At 42.9% G+C, this 19,051-nt stretch overlaps 1 protein-coding gene across 3 annotated transcripts in view; it reads right to left on the minus strand.

Moving 5' to 3' along the window:
* LOC140738240 (solute carrier family 2, facilitated glucose transporter member 11-like) overlaps positions 1 to 19,051 on the minus strand; it is an 85,733-nt gene that overhangs the window by 47,808 nt on the left and 18,874 nt on the right. For 2 of the 3 annotated variants that reach the window (XM_073065383.1, XM_073065382.1), the window contains exon 2: positions 4,863 to 4,961. In XM_073065383.1, coding sequence (XP_072921484.1) covers positions 4,863 to 4,919 — 57 coding nt within the window. In that variant the 5' untranslated portion in view covers positions 4,920 to 4,961. Of the gene's footprint in view, positions 1 to 4,862; positions 4,962 to 7,000; positions 7,095 to 19,051 lie in introns of those variants that run through there. The other variant, XM_073065384.1, reaches the window with a different exon arrangement.

Raw genomic sequence — 19,051 nt, forward strand, 5'->3', positions numbered from 1 at the left:
CTTAAGATCTTGGGCTGGATGGTGTTAAAGGCACTAGAGAAGTCAAGGAATGTAATCCTCACAGCACAACTGACCCCCTCTAGGTGAGAGAGTGATTTGTGCAGCAAATACGTGATAGCATCCTCCACTCCCACCTTCTCCTTATACGCAAACTGAAGAGGATCCTGGGCGTGCCTGGTTTGTGGCCTCAGATTCTGTATTATCAGCCGCTCCATGGTCTTCATCACGTGCGACGTCAACATCTGGTGGATGTTTAGGGATCTCTTGCAGGATGTTAGGGATAAATTTGTCCCAGTGAGGAAGATAAAGACTGGTAGGGTGAAGGAACCATGGGTGACAAGTGAAGTGGAAAATCTAGTCAGGTAGAAGAAGGCAGCATACATGAGGTTTAGGAAGCAAGGATCAGATGAGTCTATTGAGGAATATAGGGTAGCAAGAAAGGAGCTTAAGAAGGGTCTGAGAAGAGCAAGAAGGGGGCATGAAAAGGCCTTGGCGAGTAGGGTAAAGGAAAACCCCAAGGCATTCTTCAATTATGTGAAGAACAAAAGGATGACAGGAGTGAAAGTAGGACCGATAAGAGATAAAAGTGGGAAGATGTGCCTGGAGGCTGTGGAAGTGAGCAAGGTCCTCAATGAATACTTCTCTTCGGTGTTCACCACTGAGAGGGAACTTGATGACGGTGAGGACAATATGAGTGAGGTTGATGTTCTGGAGCATGTTGATATTAAGGGAGAGGAGGTGTTGGAGTTGTTAAAATACATTAGGACGGATAAGTGCCCGGGGCCTGATGGAATATTCCCCAGGCTGCTCCACGAGGCAAGGGAAGAGATTGCTGAGCCTCTGGCTAGGATCTTTATGTCCTCGCTGTCCACGGGAATGGTACTGGAGGATTGGAGGGAGACGAATGTTGTCCCCTTGTTCAAAAAAGGTAGTAGGGATAGTCCAGGTAATTATAGACCAATGAGCCTTATGTCTGTGGTGAGAAAGCTGTTGGAAAAGACTCTTAGAGATAGGATCTATGGGCATTTAGAGAATCATAGTCTGATCAGGGACAGTCAGCATGGCTTTGTGAAGGGTAAATCGTACCTAACAAGCCTGATAGAGTTCTTTGAGGAGGTGACCAGGCATATAGATGAGGGTAGTGCACTGGATGTGATCTACATGGATTTTAGTAAGGCATTTGACAAGGTTCCACACAGTAGGCTTATTCAGAAAGTCAGAAGGCATGGGATCCAGTGAAGTTTGACCAGGTAGATTCAGAATTGGCTTGCCTGCAGAAGGCAGAGGGTTGTGGTGGGGGGAGTACATTCAGATTGGAGGGTTGTGACTAGTAGTGTCCCACAAGGATCTGTTCTGGGACCTCTACTTTTTGTAATTTTTATTAACAACCTGGATGTGGGGGTAGAAGGGTGGGTTGGCAAGTTTGCAGATGACACAAAGGTTGGTGGTGTTGTAGATAGTGTAGAGGATTGTTGAAGATTGCAGAGAGACATTGATAGGATGCAGAAGTGGGCTGAGAAGTGGCAGATGGAGTTCAACCCGGAGAAGTGTGAGGTGGTACACTTTGGAAGGACAAACTCCAAGGCAGAATACAAAGTAAATGGCAGGATACTTGGTAGTGTGGAGGAGCAGAGGTATCTGGGAGTACATGTCCACAGATCCCTGAAAGTTGCCTCACAGGTAGGTAGGGTAGTTAGGAAAGCTTATGGGGTGTTAGCTTTCATAAGTCGAGGGATAGAATTTAAGAAACACGATGTAATGATGCAGCTCTATAAAACTCTAGTTAGGCCACACTTGGAGTACTGTGTCAGTTCTGGTCGCCTCACTATAGGAAGGATGTGGAAGCATTGGAAAGGGTACAGAGGAGATTTACCAGGATGCTGCCTGGTTTAGAAAGTATGGAATATGATCAGAGGTTAAGGGAGCTAGGGCTTTACTCTTTGGAGAGAAGGAGGATGAGAGGAGACATGATAGAGGTGTACAAGATATTAAGAGGAATAGACAGAGTGGACAGCCGGCGCCTCTTCCCCAGGGCACCACTGCTCAGTACAAGAGGACATGGCTTTAAGGTAAGGGGACGGAAGTTCAAGGGGGATATTAGAGAAAGGTTTTTCGCTCAGAGAGTGGTTGGTGCGTGGAATGCACTGCCTGAGTCAGTAGTGGAGGCAGATACACTAGTGAAGTTTAAGAGACTATTAGACAGGTATATGGAGGAATTTAAGGTGGGGGGTTATATGGGAGGCAGGGTTTGAGGGTCGGCACAACATTGTGGGCTGAAGGGCCTGTAATGTGCTGTACTGTTCTATGTAACAGTACATGAATGGCATGCTTCATTATGCTGCCACGACATACATGTGTCCCTCGCTTAAAGTAAAATCAAACTTGACATCTTATCTCCATGCTCCCACCTTTTTCTTTCAATCAGTTTTTATTCCTTAGAGTTACAAAATATAACAAAGAGCCTGTGAGACAACAAGGCCAGTCTTGATTTATGCTGCCGTGACATATGCTTACAAAGAAACTACAGAATGACAGAACCAGCTATACTTCAAATTACTGAAAGTCCACTGAGTATATACAAATATATAGCACAAGCTAGCATAAAGAAAGAGAAACTACAAGAAAAATGACAATATAGACTCTAATCCTACGTTCCTCTATGCCAGCCCAGGCTACTCCAATAACACCTGTCCCTCTCCCCTAACACCAAGAAGAAAAAGACTGCCAGAAGCATGTTACAGGTATATTCTATAAATTCTCCTCTGGGTCACAGGTCACCCTGACTTGTGAATACAGTGAATAGTCATTCCTTCTGTTGTGTATTTAATATTTCAGTAAAATTTGAGAATTTTTCCATATACTTTAATTCATTGTGGGTTTTATGTAAAAATACGTGAATTGCATACCATGTGATATGCACACGTCTCGCTTAAAGTGAATTCGAAATTAGACTCTCGTTTCTAACTCCCATATCTTCCTTTCAATCAGTTTAATGTTTTGAAGCTACAAAGCATAACACTGGCAAGGAGGTATTTTTAAAGCTCACCCGAGACGGCTACTGACCTATTGAAGTGCAGCAAGACATTCAACCTAAAAAATAATACAGCACAGCACGTGCGGAGATGGTTGAGTTAAAAATGAAAGCAGCCAAGCGTGTGTTCTTCAGAAGGGAAGAAACGATCGAGTTTTTAAAAAACAGAAGAATTCATGGGTTCATAAACAATGAGTAACAGGTAATAATAATCATTAAAAATGCAGATATAGCCGGCTACATTGGAGAGATTGGCTCATGTAATTCCACAAGAGATAACAGGCTGAGTTATCTGGGTATACTGAGATAATGATCCCTGGTGCTAATTAGTATAAAAGAAGAATTACGAATTTAATGGCACCACTTCACATTCTCCTGACTGAGACACAGTCGCTGTTCTTTCATCACTGCCAGGATATAAGCCAGCAATTTCCTGTTGTCACATTGTCAAGAGAAAATCATCATATTAACTAGAGCAGTGGGTTCAGTGGTCAGACTTTTAATTGCACAACGAAATGAGAATTTGCCAAAATACTCTCCAAACTTTGTCCTCATGTCAGGAGCAAGCCATTTATCCCGCAGGATCCCAAAGGGTTGAATGGCCTCCCCCTGTCCTGTGCCTTAACTCCTCCATCATATTAAGATAAATGGAGGGAAATTTTAAATAAATATCACAGCATTGCAACTTCTGATTAATTGTGCCCTGGCATTCGTGGAATTTTGCAGAGATGTTTGCATGCCTGATTTAAATGATGTGCAACATTGAAATTACAGGGATTTGCCACTCCATGCAAGCTAGTCGTCTTTAAAGCCTAGGGACTGGCAAAGGAGGTGTGTTTATTTTTGTGACTCTTAGCAATGACTTGGATGAGGAAGTGGAGGGATGGGTTAGTAAGTTTGCAGATGACACAAAGGTTGGTGGAGTTGTGGATTGCATAGAAGTTGTCATAGGTTGCAACAAAACATTGACAGGGTGCAGAGCTGGGCTGAGAAATAGCAGATGGAGTTCAATCCAGAGAAGTGTGAAGTGGTTCACTTTGGAAGGTCAAATTTAAAGGCACAGTACGAGGTGAATGGCATGATTCTTAGCGGTGTGGAAGAACAGAGGGATCTTGGGGCCCACGTCCACAGATCCCTCAAAGTTGCTGTGCAGTTTGATAGGCGTATGGTGTGTTGGCCTTCGTTAGTTGGCAGATTGAGTTCAAGGTAGTGCTGTGACTCTATAAAATCCTGTTGTGTTTGGTTCTGGTTGCTTCATAATAGGAATGTTGTGGAAACTTTAGAGAGGGTGCAGAGAAGGTTTATCAGGATGTTGCCTGGATTAGAGAGCATGTCTTATGAGGAAAGATTGAGTGAGCTAGAGCCTTTCTCTGTGGAGCAAAGGACGATGTGAGCTGACTTGATAGAAGTGTATGAGATGATAAGAAGCATAAATCAAGTGGCTATCCAGTGACTTTCCCAGGGTGGAAATGAGAGGGCATCATTTTAAGGTGATTGGAAGAAAGTATAGGGGGAATGCTGGAGGGATGCTTCTTACACAAAGAGTGGTGAGTGCAGAGAATGCCTTGACGGCAGAGGCAGATACATTAGGGGGTTTTAAGAAAATATTATACAGTTGCATGAATGATAGATAATGGAGGGCCGTGTAGGAGGAAAGGGTTAGATTGATGTTAGCGTAGGTTGAAAAGGTTATGGGCTGAACTGTGCTGTAATGTTTGATGTTCTATGCTCTAAGAGTGGAGCAGGTCTTTAATAAAGTGCACCTTACTAATGAGTAAATGCCATTGCATTGTCCCCTACTAAAAAGCAATAATAAGGCAGGTCTACTCACAACAGATGGTGCGTTAATGAGAGACACATTGAGCCCATGCTGAAGTGTTCCTCCCATCCCTGTGGCAACGATCAGCAGCAGGAGAACCTTCAGATGGAACTATACGTGGAGAAAGTAAAAGTAAATTCATAAATGTAGCCATTGTAGGAATTAACATTGATACTTGCTGAAAGAAACTGAGCTCATTTGATCTGATATTTCTGTAATACCAACGGTGACCGATTTCTATTAGAGCACCTTCTATGATGCCTTCGGTCCTTGGTCTTGCCCTTCTTTATATTTCCTGCCAACACAGTTTTGATGCCGATCGGGATTTGTTTCCCAGCAAAGCCCCAGATTTAACTTCCTGATGACATTAAGTACCCGAGGTCATTTTTCTGTCTCTTACACAAGCTCTCTGCTATGTGAACATCTGGATCTTGAAAAATTCCCTTGGGAATAATAAAATCAGGCGTCTCATTCAGACCTTTAGACCTACTCTGTGACTGATCAGTATCTCAGTTCAAGGTATCTCAGTATCAAGGGATAAGTCCCTTGATAACCCTACTTTGGAAAAGAAAACATCCTCTCAAGTCTGAAAGGCCCAATGGGCACAGCATCCACAGCTTTTATTGGGAAGAGAATTACAAATTCCTGTGAAATTATATCTGGTGGAACTGCCTTCTGATTTCACTTCAAGGACCATCTCTAATTTTAAGATCTGTCAGCTTTATATGAAGGTGGTTACAGGTTAATGCTCAGCCTGAGCAAGGAATGAGTATCTAAGCTGTTCACCCCTCTATGTATAAATCTTCAGAAATCCCTTCCCTTTGTCCTTTGATCCCTCTTTTGCCCATTAGCAATAAAAATGAGGAACATCATTGTTGGTTGGTATGCAGAATATTACAGTTTTTATAATTATAATCCATGCTTCTAGTTAGGAGCAGGACAGGTTATTTGTGAGATGAAGTCCTCAGATGCTATGATGAGACCACTCTCAGGTTGGAGGAGCAACACCTCACATTCCATCTGGCTAGTCTTTGACTTGCCGGCAGGAACATCAATTCCATTAATTTCTTCCCCACCCCTTCTTCAGCCCTTTACCTCTACCACTCTACACTGGTGGTGGGGGAAATTAATGTTTAGAGTGATTGATGAGGCATCAGTTGTCCCATCCTCTCAGGAGTTGCTGAAGGTACTTTCATCCAGGCAGCTGGAGTATAATCTATCACACTCCACACTTTGGAGATGAGGCATCATGGAACAAAAGTTACTCAGCGTCTGACCTGTTCTTGAAGTATCGTGTGATTTGGTCAGTTTAACTCCAGGTCATTGAGAATGGCAATACATTGAATGTTAAGGGCAGATGATTAAGATCAGTTCTGTCGGAGATGGTCTTTGTCAAGTGCCTCTGTGCTATGAAGATTTAGAGGAGGTGTAGAGGAGACTTACCAGGATGCTGTCAAGACTGGAGAGCATGTCTTATGAGCATAAATTGAGTGGGCTAGGGATTTTCTTTCTGGAATAAAGTTGGTGACTTGATCCAGATGTACAAGATGATAATAGAAGCAGAGATCAAGTGGATGGTCAGAGACGTTTTCCTGGGGTAAAAATGGCTAATATAAGGGCATAATTTTAAGGTGATTAGAGGAAAGTATAGGGGGATATATCCCTAGTGGTATTCTTTTTATACAAAGAGTGGCATGTGTATGCAATGCCCTGTCAGGAGTGGTGGCAGAGGCAGATACACTAGGGACATTTAAGGAACTCTAGATAGTAGGCACATGGATGATAGAAAAATGGAGGGAAGGGGGGTAGGTTAAAAGGTCAGCACGGTATAATGGGCCAAAGGGCCTGTACTGTAAGATGTTATTTAGCTTAACCACTGTCTAGATGCATGAAGGTCTGTTCTGCTTCATTTGCTGAGGAATTCAGAATGGAGATAAATGTTATGCAATCATGAGCAAACAACTGCTCTCCTGACCTTCTGATTGTTGTTGAAGTAGCTGAAATGGTTGATCTCAGGACACTGCCTTCTGGGTTGTGATAAATGATGCCTGACAAGGCAGCCAACTGACTCCAGTCATTTGACTGGTTCTGCTAAGGCAAGTTAGTGCCACACTCGTCAAATGGTGTGTTGGCTGTTACTCCAATCTCACCTCAGTAAGTCATCTCTTTGGTTGACATCTGGTCCATGACTGTGATAAAGTCAGCAGCCGAGTGGTCTGTGTGAAAGTCCAGCAGGGCATCAGCGATCCAGCCAGCAAGAGTAATGACCATTCTCGAGAACTGGTCATGGCAGTCTCCATCAGATTGCAGGCAATTAAGAGAAGACTGACTGGCTGTATGAACTTCACTAGATTTGTTCTGCTTTTGGACAACAGCGCAAGTCTGGGCTATTTTCCACATTTGTGCAGTAGAACAGACTGCTAGAAGCACAGTTAATTTTGGAGGAAAGAGTCATAAACTGCAGCACCTTCCGGTTAGTAAGCCCCAAAGCAGAAAAGCATATAGCAGTGACAGACTGCAAGCAGGAACTGCTGGAGCCTTCATCCAATCTTCTGACCTGTATCTTGCATCTTCTGACCTGTATATACAAACCTCCAAAAAGTAGCCTAGATGTGGGATATAAATTACCATGGGAGATAGAAAAGGCATGCAATAAAGACAATGTTATTATGGTCATGGGGAATTTCAGTATGCAGGTTGGTTGGGAAAATCAGTTGGATCCCAAGACAGGGAATTTGTAGAACACATACGAGATGGTTTTTCAGAACAGCTTCTGGATGAGCCCACAAGGGGAAAGGCAATTCTGGAGGGGGTGATCTGTAATGTACCAAATTTGATTAGGGAGCCTAAGGAAAAGGAGCCTTTAGGGGACAGTGACCATAGAATGATAGAATTCTCTCACAGTTTTGGAGGGAGAAAGTAAAGTCAGATCTATCTGTATCACAATGGAGTAAAGGGAATTGCAGAGACATGAGAGAGGAACAGGCCAAAGTTGATAGGAAGGGGACACTATCAGGAATGGTAGCAGAACAGAAATGGCTGGAGTTTCTGGGAGCAACTCGGTAGATGCAGGATAGATACATCTCAAAGATGAAGTATTCTGTAGGGAAGATGGAGTAATCATGGCTGACAAGGGAAGTCAAAATCAGCATAAAAGCAAAAGAGAGGGCATATAATATAGCAAAAATTGGTGGGAAGTTAGAGAATTGAGAAGCTTTAATAAAACAACAGAAGGCAACTTAAATGCCATAAGGAGAGAAAAGATGAAACATGAAACTAAGATAACCAATAATATAAAAAGGATACCTAAAGTTTATTCCGATGTATAAAGAGTAAAAGAGAGGTTAGAGTAGATATCAGACTGCTGGAAAGTGAAGCTGATCAGGTAGTAATAGTGGACAATGAAATGGCAGATGAGCATAATAAGTATTTTGCATCAGTTTTCACTGTGGAAGACACCAGCAGTATGCCAGAATTTCAAGAGTGAATGTAGTTGCTACTGGTAGGGAGGAAGTGCTTGGGATGCTGGGAGGTCTGAAGGTAGACAGGTCACCTGGACCAGATGACTATATTCAGGGTTCTGAAAAAGGGTGTTGAAGAGCTTGTGGAGGCATTGTTAATTGTCTTTCAAGCATCTTTAGATTCTGGAATGGTTCTGGAGGACTGGAAAATTGCAAATGTCACTCCACACTTTAAGAAGGGAGGGAGGCAAAAGAGAGGAAATTATAGGCAGCTAGCCTGACTTGAGTGGTTGGGAAGATGTTGGAGCCCATTATTAAGGATGAAGTTTTGGGGTACTTGGAGGCACTTGATAAATAAGCCAAAATCAGCATGGTTTCCTTCAGGGGAAATCTTAACTGACAGATGTGGTGGAATTCTCTGAGGAAATAAACAGGATCGATAAAGGACAGTCAGTAGATGTTGTTTACTTGGATTTTCAGAAGGATTTTGACAAGGTGTCGTATATGAGGCTGCTTAACAAGTTTGGTTGACTGGCAGGAGGCAAAGATTGGGAGTGAAGGGAGCCTGTTCTGGTTGGCTGCATGCGAGTAATGGTGTTCTGCAGGGGTCAGTACTAGAACCAGCTCTTTTCACTTTATATCTCAATAATTTGGATGACAAAATGGTTACCAAGTTTCCAGACATTACGAAGATAGGTGGAGGGGCAGGTAGTGTTGAGGAAGGAGTGCATCTGCAGAAGGACTTGGATAGATTTGGAGAATGAGCAAAGAAGTGGCAGATGGAACATAGTATCGGGAAGTGTATTGGTCAGACACTTTGGTAGAAGGAATAAAGGTGTAGACTATTTTCTAAATGGGGAAAAACATCAAAAATCAGAGGTGTAAAAGGACTTGGGAGTCCTCATGTAGGATCCCTGAAGGTCAACTTGCAGGTTGAGGTGGTGGTAAGGAAGGCAAGTCCATTTCGAGAAGACTAAATGTAAAAGCAAGCTTGTGATGCTGAGGCTTTCCAAGGCAAGTGTCAGACCACACTTGGAGTACTGTGAGCAGTTTTGGGCCCCTTCTCTAAGAAATAGATGGCATTGAAGAGAGTCCAGAGGAGGTCCACGAGAATGATACCAGGAATACAAAATTTAACATGTGAGGAGCACTTAATGGCTCTGGGATGTATTCACTTGAATCTAGAAGAATGATGGCGGCGGGGTGGGGGGGGAGGAAATCGATCAAATATTGAAAGGCCTATGTAGAGTGGATGTGGAAAGGATGGTTCCTGTAGTGAGGAGTCTAAGACCAGAGGGCACCGCTTTAGAAAAGAGGGATGTCCATTTAGAACAGAGATGAAGAGCAACTTCTTTAGCCAGAAAGTGGTGAATCTGTGGAATTCGTTGTCACAAATGGCTGACACCAAGTCATTGAGAATATTTAAAGTGGAGGTTCATAACTTTCTTAATTAGTCAGGGCATCAAAGGTTACAGGGGGAAGGCAGGAGAATGGGGTTGAGAAGGATAATAAATCAGCCGTGATAGAATGGCAGAGCAGACTCGATGGACTGAATGGCCTAATACTTCTCCTGTGTCTTAACAGGTTGGTAAATAATAGGCTAGAGTTAGTAATCCAGTGTCTTCTAAATCCACCACATAGCTTGAGAATGTTAATTGCTTTTTGAAATTGAAAATAAAATCCTCTTATTGATGCACAAAGAGTTGTCAGATAAGTCTGCTGGATAAGTCAGAGACTTGATGTCTGCAAGTGCAATGGAAGCCGGAGATTGCCTGTCCTGAGGCTGGACGACTGTCCGTGTGGGTCAATAGGGGGGTGAGAAGGGTCTTGTTTTGCTCTTGTTGTTTTGTTGCTGTTCATTCTGTTGTGTATTGTGGACATGTTTTGTTGGTAACGGGATGCGTGGTGACCCTTACACCATATTGTTAGGTTGTATTGGTTGTTAACACAAATGATACCTTTTCACTTTATGTTTCCATGTACATGTGATAAATAGTCTGAACCTAACCTGCATATGGATCCTAATCTGAAGCTAGATCTGAATCTGAATCTGAACCCAAAATGAAGTGGTGCTGGATTTCTTTTAAGGAATGCCATGGTTATTATGGTGGTTCACACCACGCACAGAGCTCCACACCAGAAAAGTTTCCTCCTAACTTCCCCCTTAGCCAAGCGCCCTGTGTGAAGAGATGTTGGGCAATAAATGGCAGCCTGAGCAACGCCACCCACAGACCAGGAATGAACATGTGAACTCAACATTAGCAAAATCCCACTGCACCTGCTCAGCTCAGCCGCACTTCCACAGTCAATGTTCTATCCTACGATGAAAATTGCCTTCCTGATGATGCATTTAGCAGCATTACTAGTCTTTTATCAACACACCGATCATAGTCAACAAAACACAGGAAGATTGTGAGGAATATGAAGAGAGCATGTCAAAACACCAGGCGGTATCCAAAATACAGTTTAGATGTTCAGGGAGTGCTAGGAGGGTGCATACCACATCAAACGCTATGCAAATGTCCTAAAATAAAATCACAAACCAGCAGTTGATTAAATGATAGATGTCAGCAGAGAAGTAAGCCCTACAACCCCACCTCACCCATGGTAACCATAATGCCTATCACAATCATCCCATTTGCACACACAGTTTTGATCAATAAGTTTTAATATTTCATACTGACAACAAGCTAAACTGCAAGCACTTGAGAGCCAGACTTTGGAAGCCCTGAAACACATTGTTAACAGCAAGACAACCATGAGGAGAGAATCTCCCTTCCTAAAGAGTGGCTCGTGGGTTGCTGGGAGAGGGCACATGTGGTTTGGTACACAACAGTGGATTTTAACAGATTAGCTGAGCAGAGGGTGCTCTTTAGATGGCGCGCACTGCAGATGCTGTGCGATGCTGGTGGAGGGAGTGAATGGTTGACAGAGCGCCAAGCCTGCACAGCCCTTATCCTACAAATGGAAAATATTCCAACATTTCCCTGCCTTGCATCTCACAGATGGCAGAAAGGCTCTGAGGTGTCACCCACCACAGGATACCCAACCTCTGACCTGCTCTTGTCACCGCAGGATTAATGAGGTTGTGCTGGTTGAGTTTCTGGTCAGTGGTGATGCCAGGATACTGAAGCTGGATAACCTGATGATGGTACTGCCTTGGGGTTGAGCTCCATTGTGTTATGGTTGGCTGTTGTCTGACATCGGGGTGGTGTGGATATTACTTGCTACTTCTCGACACATGTCCAAAATCCCAATTCAGTTAAGAGACATGTTCACCTTCCTTTGGACAATATGTTGTAAGTGCAGGAGCTAGATTAATGGCATTGTTTTTTTTTACCGATAGTCCCATTTTTCATGGATTTTCCATAAGAAATGCTTTAGTGTAGGACAAAAGGGGAAAAAATGTATAGGACAATGGGAAAGGTCAGAGGAGTGAATGAATTGTTAGACAGCCGGTACAGTACAGGTATAATGGGCCAAATGGCCTTTTGTGCTGTATTTACACTCTTTACTAGGTACACCTGTACATCTGCTTGTTAATGTAAATATCTAATCAGCCAAACATGTGACAGCAAGTCAAAGCATATAACAATGGTCAAGAGGTTCCGTTATTGTTCAGACAAAACATTAGAAGGAGGAATAAATGTGATCTAAGTGATTTTGACTGTGGAATGATTGTTGGTGCCAGATGGGGTGGTCTGAATATTGCAGAAACTGTTGAAGTTCTGGGATTTTCATGCTCAAATGTCTCTAGAGTTTACAGAGAATTGTATGAAAAACAAAAAAAAAATCCAGTGTGCAGCATGTCTGTGGGCTGATAGGAAGGCAACAGTGACTCAGATAACCAGAGTGGTGTGCAGAAGAGCTTCTCTGAAACCACAACATGTCAAACCTTGGAATGGATGGACTACAGCAGCAGGAGACCACACTTGTACCTAATAAAGTGGCCACTTCTGTGAATCCAGTTGCAATACAGATTGAATTTTCAATATTCTATGTGCTCCAAGTTTAATTAGAAGAGATTAAAACTAGTGCACACTGTGCGTGAATAAGAAAGAAACAATCAGCTTAGAGAAATAACTATGGAACGCACAGATGTGGAAAACATTGTAATTGCTTTCTTTTCCCATGAAGTGATTTTTATAACATAGTGTATTAAGCATAGCTCTCTGAGTTTATATCACACAGATATGATGAGAGATGAAGCTGAAGTCAGTGCATCAATAAGTAATCTCTGGGTAGGTGGGTGAGCGAGTGTCACCATTTGCCGGTCCCTGCTGGTTCATCCCATTGCTACACGGACAGGGTCAGTTTGAAATAAAACCTGTTAGCTATTTCAATTAATAATTCCTTTACAGGTGCTTTGGACTGTAAGGTGATTGCCAATGATTTGGCAGATTTAATGTCCTAGTCAACTTTCATAAGTGACTATGAAATGATCAGCTGAATGGTGGGCGGATGGAAATGAACAAATCCTTTGTGCCGTTGTCCGTGGGAAGTGAAACCACCTGAGCAACTAACTTGCTTTCATTAACAAGAACTGATGGACTGGAGATTACGTAAACACACTTCGTGAGTTAATACTTATGAAGAAGTGGTAGACAAGGTTAAATAGTAAAGGAACTAGTTAAGTGGAGCTTTTATTAAGATCACGATTCAACTTTGAACATTCAGCTCTTGACATATCTTAACAGTTTGGAGTACAATCCAGTGATTTTAATTATTCTTCTCCCAACATTACACTCTGTCTGTTTACCATAGACTCAATCATACGAACTCATTTCTTTTGGAGTAAGACTGATTTATACCAATGAGTATAATTTTTACCAACCAGTAAAAGATTCAAAGTGTTACAAGAGAAAAAGACATTTGACTTTACGTGGTGTATTTATGTCACTAAGATATCCCAAAATGTTACTGCCATTGTAAGAGGAGATGAAGCAAACACAACGAACAGATGAACTAATCATATCTTGCCAGCATACACAAAATGCGTGAAGAACTCAAGTCAGGCAGCATCTACGGAAAGGAGTAATTAGTCAACCTTTCCGGCTGAGACCCTTCATCAGGATGATTCTGTTTAATAGATAGATAGATAGATAGATAGATAGATAGATAGATAGATAGATAGATACTTTATTCATCCCCATGGGGAAATTCATCTTTTTTCCAATGTCCCATACACTTGTTGTAGCAAAACTAATTACATACAATACTTAACTCAGTAAAAAAATATGATATGCATCTAAATCACTATCTCAAAAAGCATTAATAATAGCTTTTAAAAAGTTCTTAAGTCCTGGCGGTAGAATTGTAAAGCCTAATGGCATTGGGGAGTATTGACCTCTTCATCCCTCCATGGATGCTGCCTGACCTGCTGAGTTCCTCCAGGAATTTTTGTGTGATCTTCAGCATCTGGAAAATCTCTCTGTCTACGTTTTTCTGATGTTCTGTGTTGATCCGACTCCAGGCTCACTGGCCCTCTACCATCAAGCACTTATCTCCATAAAACCCATTTCCTGTAGCACTTAGCCCATTGACTCCTATGTTTTGGGATTGGGGGATTTAGGTTTTTTTTCCTTCAACAGCTCGATATGAAAACATCCAATGGAACTGATGAGGATGTTTGGGTGAATGGGAATTCGTGGGAATTAAGGAAGTAAGATTTTGCATGAAGTTTTGGCTACTGAGATGTGTATTTTGTTCACTTAGATATGTCTTAAATGTTGAGAGAGCAGCTGCCACTGCTATACTGAAGCTCGATACAATATTATTTTTATCATGGTTAATTAAAAATCATGAGACATTTTGTCAAAGCATTTCCAGCAACAAAAGAATGATACCCAGTAACCTTGTGCCCTGGGATGACTAGAATGTAGAGACAATCTCCCACACACAGACAGGCCTTCACACGTAGATTTTTATTCTGCTACCCTAGGCGACTGCTTCAAATAATTTATTTTTATGTATATTCTCAACATGGTAAACTGATTAATAGACGGAAGTACCAATATCGTTGCTGGTTTAAACAGGGCCTTTTCATTGCCACCGTCACAAACAAAGCTGAGGACATGTTTTGAGGTATTGAGGTGATACTTATCAACCTTGAAGTGGATGGTTTACAGTGAGAGAGATATTAAGATATAAAAACACTTCGAATCTAAAAGATAATAGATACACAGCTTGCACTTTTCGCAGGGTTGAAATGTCTGGATACTAGAGTTAAGGTAGGAGGAAGAAATTTCAGAAGAGGTGTGTGAGCAAGTATTTTTACATAGAGAATGGTGGGTGCATGGGATTGTGGTGCTGGGGTGGCACAGGAGTCAAATGTGACCATTTGGTTAAGAGGTTCTGAAGTAGGCTTATAATTGTATTGTGCAGAGAATGGAGGGATACAGACATTATTTAAGCAGAAGGGACTAATTCAGCTAGGTGTTCAATTACCACCTTGAGCTCAGCATAAAATTGTGGGAAGAAGGGCCTGTTGTAGAGTCATAGAGCACTACAGCACAGCAACAGGCCCTTTGGCCCATCTAGCCCATGGTGAACTATTATGCTGTCTGGTCTAATCGACTTTCACTCGGACCATAGTTCTCCAGAGCCCTCTCACCCATGTACCTATTGAAATTTCCCAAATGTTAAAATCAAACACGTATCCATCACTTCTGCTGGAGGCTCATTCTACACACACAGTGCATTCTCAGTGAAGAAGTCCTCCCTCAGGTTCCCATTAAATATTTCACATTTCACCCTTAACCCATGACCTCTATTTCTAGTCTGTTTGCATTTACCACTCATATTTTTGATAACTTCTATCAAATCTCCCCTCATTCTTCTATGCACCAGGCAATAAAGTTTTATCTTTTTCAACCTTTCCATATAACTCAAGTCCTGGCAACATCCTTATAAATTTTTTCTGCACTCATTCAATCTTATTGCTATCTTTCCTGTAGGTAGGTGACCAGAACTGTACACAGTACTACAATTAGGCCTCACCAACATCTTATGCCACTGTAGCGTACATTATTACAGCTTGGGGTGTCGGAGTTAGGAATTCAATCCTGTCGTCCTCTAAGAGAAGTTTCTGTATGTCCTCCCCGTGGAATGTGTGGGTTTTCTCCGGGTCCTCCAGTTTCCTCCAGAGACCAAAGACGTACTGGGTAGGTTAATTGGTCATCGTAAGTTATCCTATGCATTAAATTCCATCTGCCATTTTTTCCACCGGCCTTCATCCCACTGCAAGCTTTGATAGCCAACCTCATTGTCCACTACACCCCAAATCTTGGAGTTATCTGTAAATTTGCTGATTGAGTTAACCACGTTATCATCCAGATCATTGATACTGATGACAAACAACAAGACCCAATGCCGATCCCTGTGGCACACCACCAGTCACAGGCCTGCAGTAAGAGAGGCACCCATCTACTATCACTCTCTGGCTTCTTCTGCAAAGCCAATGTCTAGTCCAATTTACTACCATATTATGTTTTACAATGAAGCTCTGATCCAAGTTTTCTTCGTGGGATTGTGTGAGTTCGATTGCCAAGTGTTGCAAGGAGATGCTCATTTAAACACAAAAGATTCTGCAGATGCTGGAAATTCAGAGCAATACACACAAAAGATCTCAGCAGATCAGGCACACTCGTGGAGAGGAATAAAGAGTAGATGTTTCAGCCTCTTTATTCCTCTCCAGAGATGCTGCCCGGCCTGCTGAGTTCCTCCAGCATCGTGTGTGTGTTACTTGCTTATTTAAATATTGAAGTTGAGTTGAATTACCTGCCTCGCCTGCCATTATCACCAGTTGGCCAGGTATGGGAAGTGATGAGAATGAGTCAAAGTCATTGCTAACATTCAGAATGAAACTCTCCCCACCAACCACGAGTAAAATATTGCAATCCATGGTTTAAGGAACACTACCCAAGCCCCGGGTCATATTGCCCCTGTCATAGCATTACACGGAAACCTAGACATACAGAATAGGGACAGGCCCTTCGGTCCAACATGTCTGTGCTCTCCATGACACCGAATGAAGCTAACCCCTTCTTCCTGCGTTTGGTCTATATCCTTCCATTCTCTGTTCATACGTCTGTCTCAATGACTCTTGAAATTTATAGTTTTAGCTGTTTCTGTTACTTCCTTTGGCAACACGTTCCGGCTACCTATCACTGTCTGTGTAAAACAAACTTACCTCACACACCTCCTTTAAACTTTCACTCTCTCACCCTAAGCTACTCTATGTTGTCTAGTGTTTGATGTTTCCACTCCGGAAAGACAGAAACATAGAAACATAGAAAACCTACAGCACAATACAGGCCCTTCGGCCCACAATGCTGTGCCGAACATGCACTTACTTTAGAAATTATTTTGGGTTACCCATAGCCCTTTATTTTTCTAAGCTTCATGTACCTATCCAAGAGTCTCTTAAAGACCCTATCGTTTCTGCCTCCACCACCGTTGCCGGCAGCCCATTCCTCACACTCACCACTCTCTGCATAAAAAACATACCCCTGATATCTCCTCTGTACCTACTTTCCAATCACCTTAAAACTGTGTCCTCTGGTGCTAGCCATTTCTGCCCTGGGAAAACACCTCTGACTCTGACTATCCACACATAGTCACATCTTTCTCCAGTTTCTCTCTGAAATCCCTTTAAGGAAGTGCCTGAGACTCATACTCTGCACCTTTCAATCAGCAGCTTCAAATTCCTGGGCGATGATCTGCCCAAAGGCCAGCACATAGATGCAATCACGTGAAAGGTGTGCCGGCATTTCTACCTTCAAAGGAGGTTAAATAAGCATTGAATACCCTGAGAAACAGATGTACCTTTGAAACTATCCCAACTGGCTACAGCATGGTCTGGTACGTCAGTTCAAATGCGCAGGAACATAAGAAGCTGGAGAGAGCAGGAAACTCAGCCCAATACATCAGGAGCACATCCGTCCCCACCATCATTAGAATCTGCAGGAGGTGCTTGAACCAACTGGCACAGCCCTAATCACTACATTTTAGCAACACTATGTCCACGTTGGTCGCCTCGTACTAAAATGGACTTTCCCTTTTTTTTGCTGTATTGGTGTTCTTGCTTGTAAAAACGAGTATGATTCATTACTAATTTGTTTCTGTGAATGCTGCTTTATGCCTGTGATGTTGCCGTAAGCAAGCTTTTCATTGCACCTGTGCCTGCGTGTAATTGCACATTTTGTCTTTCATCTGATTCCCACTCCAGCACAATCCATCCCACTTCCCTTCCCGGCCTCCATATTAGCTGATGTACTTTCTCCTCAGACACTACCAGCGCCCCGCCATCATGTCCCTCCTAGAAAAACACCCTAAATCCCGCTATCCCTGAAAACCTGCTGCCTTATCCAAACCTCCCTTTCTTCTTCATAGTCCTTGGAAGTGCTAATCCCTGCAAAGTCATGCCCACTTTTCCTGGAATCACTCCAGTCAGGTTTGTGTCATGAGACTGACAAGGTTATCAGTGACATTAGGAGTCAATGCCTAAGACAACCTATGGCTCCTCGTCCTTTTCTCCTTGTCTCCGACCTTTGACATGGTTGACCACACCTTTGTCCCCGCCAACGTTCGCCTAGGTTGGACCTCACTCATGTGAGTCATTTATAGCAGTGATCAGGTCTCGTTCCTCTTGAGAAGAACCTGTCCTCACAGTAACAAGACTCATGTCAATATACTGTGAGATAATAGAATGTAGCACAGGCAAGGAAATCAGAATTTAAAGCAGAGGCCTCACGTTGGAACTGGAACTCAGTCAGCCACAGACCCCATCAGCAAGGTAAGGTATGACGAGAGACCTGGACAAAGATGGTAAGGACCCAAGTTCTGGAGTATCTGAGATTAGAATTGAGACACGATACGAGACTGAGATGAAGACGCAATTCTAAACTAGACAGACGAGAATTCAAAGTAGAGCTGATGATTGAGTGCTGAACCTCAGTTCAGCTGCTCTGTAAACATTAAAATCCCAGCGCAAAAACACGCCCGCCAATTAGCAGGGCGGGCCTGAATCTTTAAAGGATCCACGCTATCTATCTGTATTCTGGAGAGTCAAAGCGTCTAAACTGGGAAGCTGGCGTGGTCCTTGGGGCCAAATCCTTCCCAAAGATGAATTGTCAAACACCCCAAACACCCCTGTTTGTGAATACAGAATTCTTTTTACAGTGAAAACCTGTTCCCAGTCAACAAATCTGGGTGGCCGTGGGGTTAAAGATCTGGTACTCACAGGTTTTCAACTTGGAAATATGGAAAGCGGGACTGATTTTAAGGGCCCTAGGGACTGCAAGGTGCAAGCCACCGGGTTTATTTCTTTGAGAACCTTGAAGGGTCCAATGAACTTGGGTGCCAGTTTCCTAGAGAGGCAAGTCCAGAGTAGACAGCCAGACCAGTTGCCCAGGCTGTAAAGCTGGCCCCTGTCTTCTCTTGCGGTTAGCCCTTATTTCAGCCTTCTGGGTAGAAACCAACAAAATCTCTCTTGCTTTCGTCCACTTCTCCTTGCAGTATAGGATGACCGCAAGTAGCTCTCTATTTCCGATATCATAGTTCATCTCTGCTGGCAATAGCCACTTGGGGAAGGAAGCACAGAGGAGCAGTTTATTGACGGAAGGTGTCCACTGAGACAAAACTGCACCCACTGCGACATCCAAGGCATCTACCTCCACGATGAAAGGAAGGACCGGGTTATGGGAGGCCAAAGTGGGAGCTGTCGTGAATCCTGCAAAA

This window comes from Hemitrygon akajei, chromosome 14 (genome assembly GCF_048418815.1).
Source record: "Hemitrygon akajei chromosome 14, sHemAka1.3, whole genome shotgun sequence".
Classification (NCBI taxonomy): Eukaryota; Metazoa; Chordata; class Chondrichthyes; order Myliobatiformes; family Dasyatidae; genus Hemitrygon; species Hemitrygon akajei.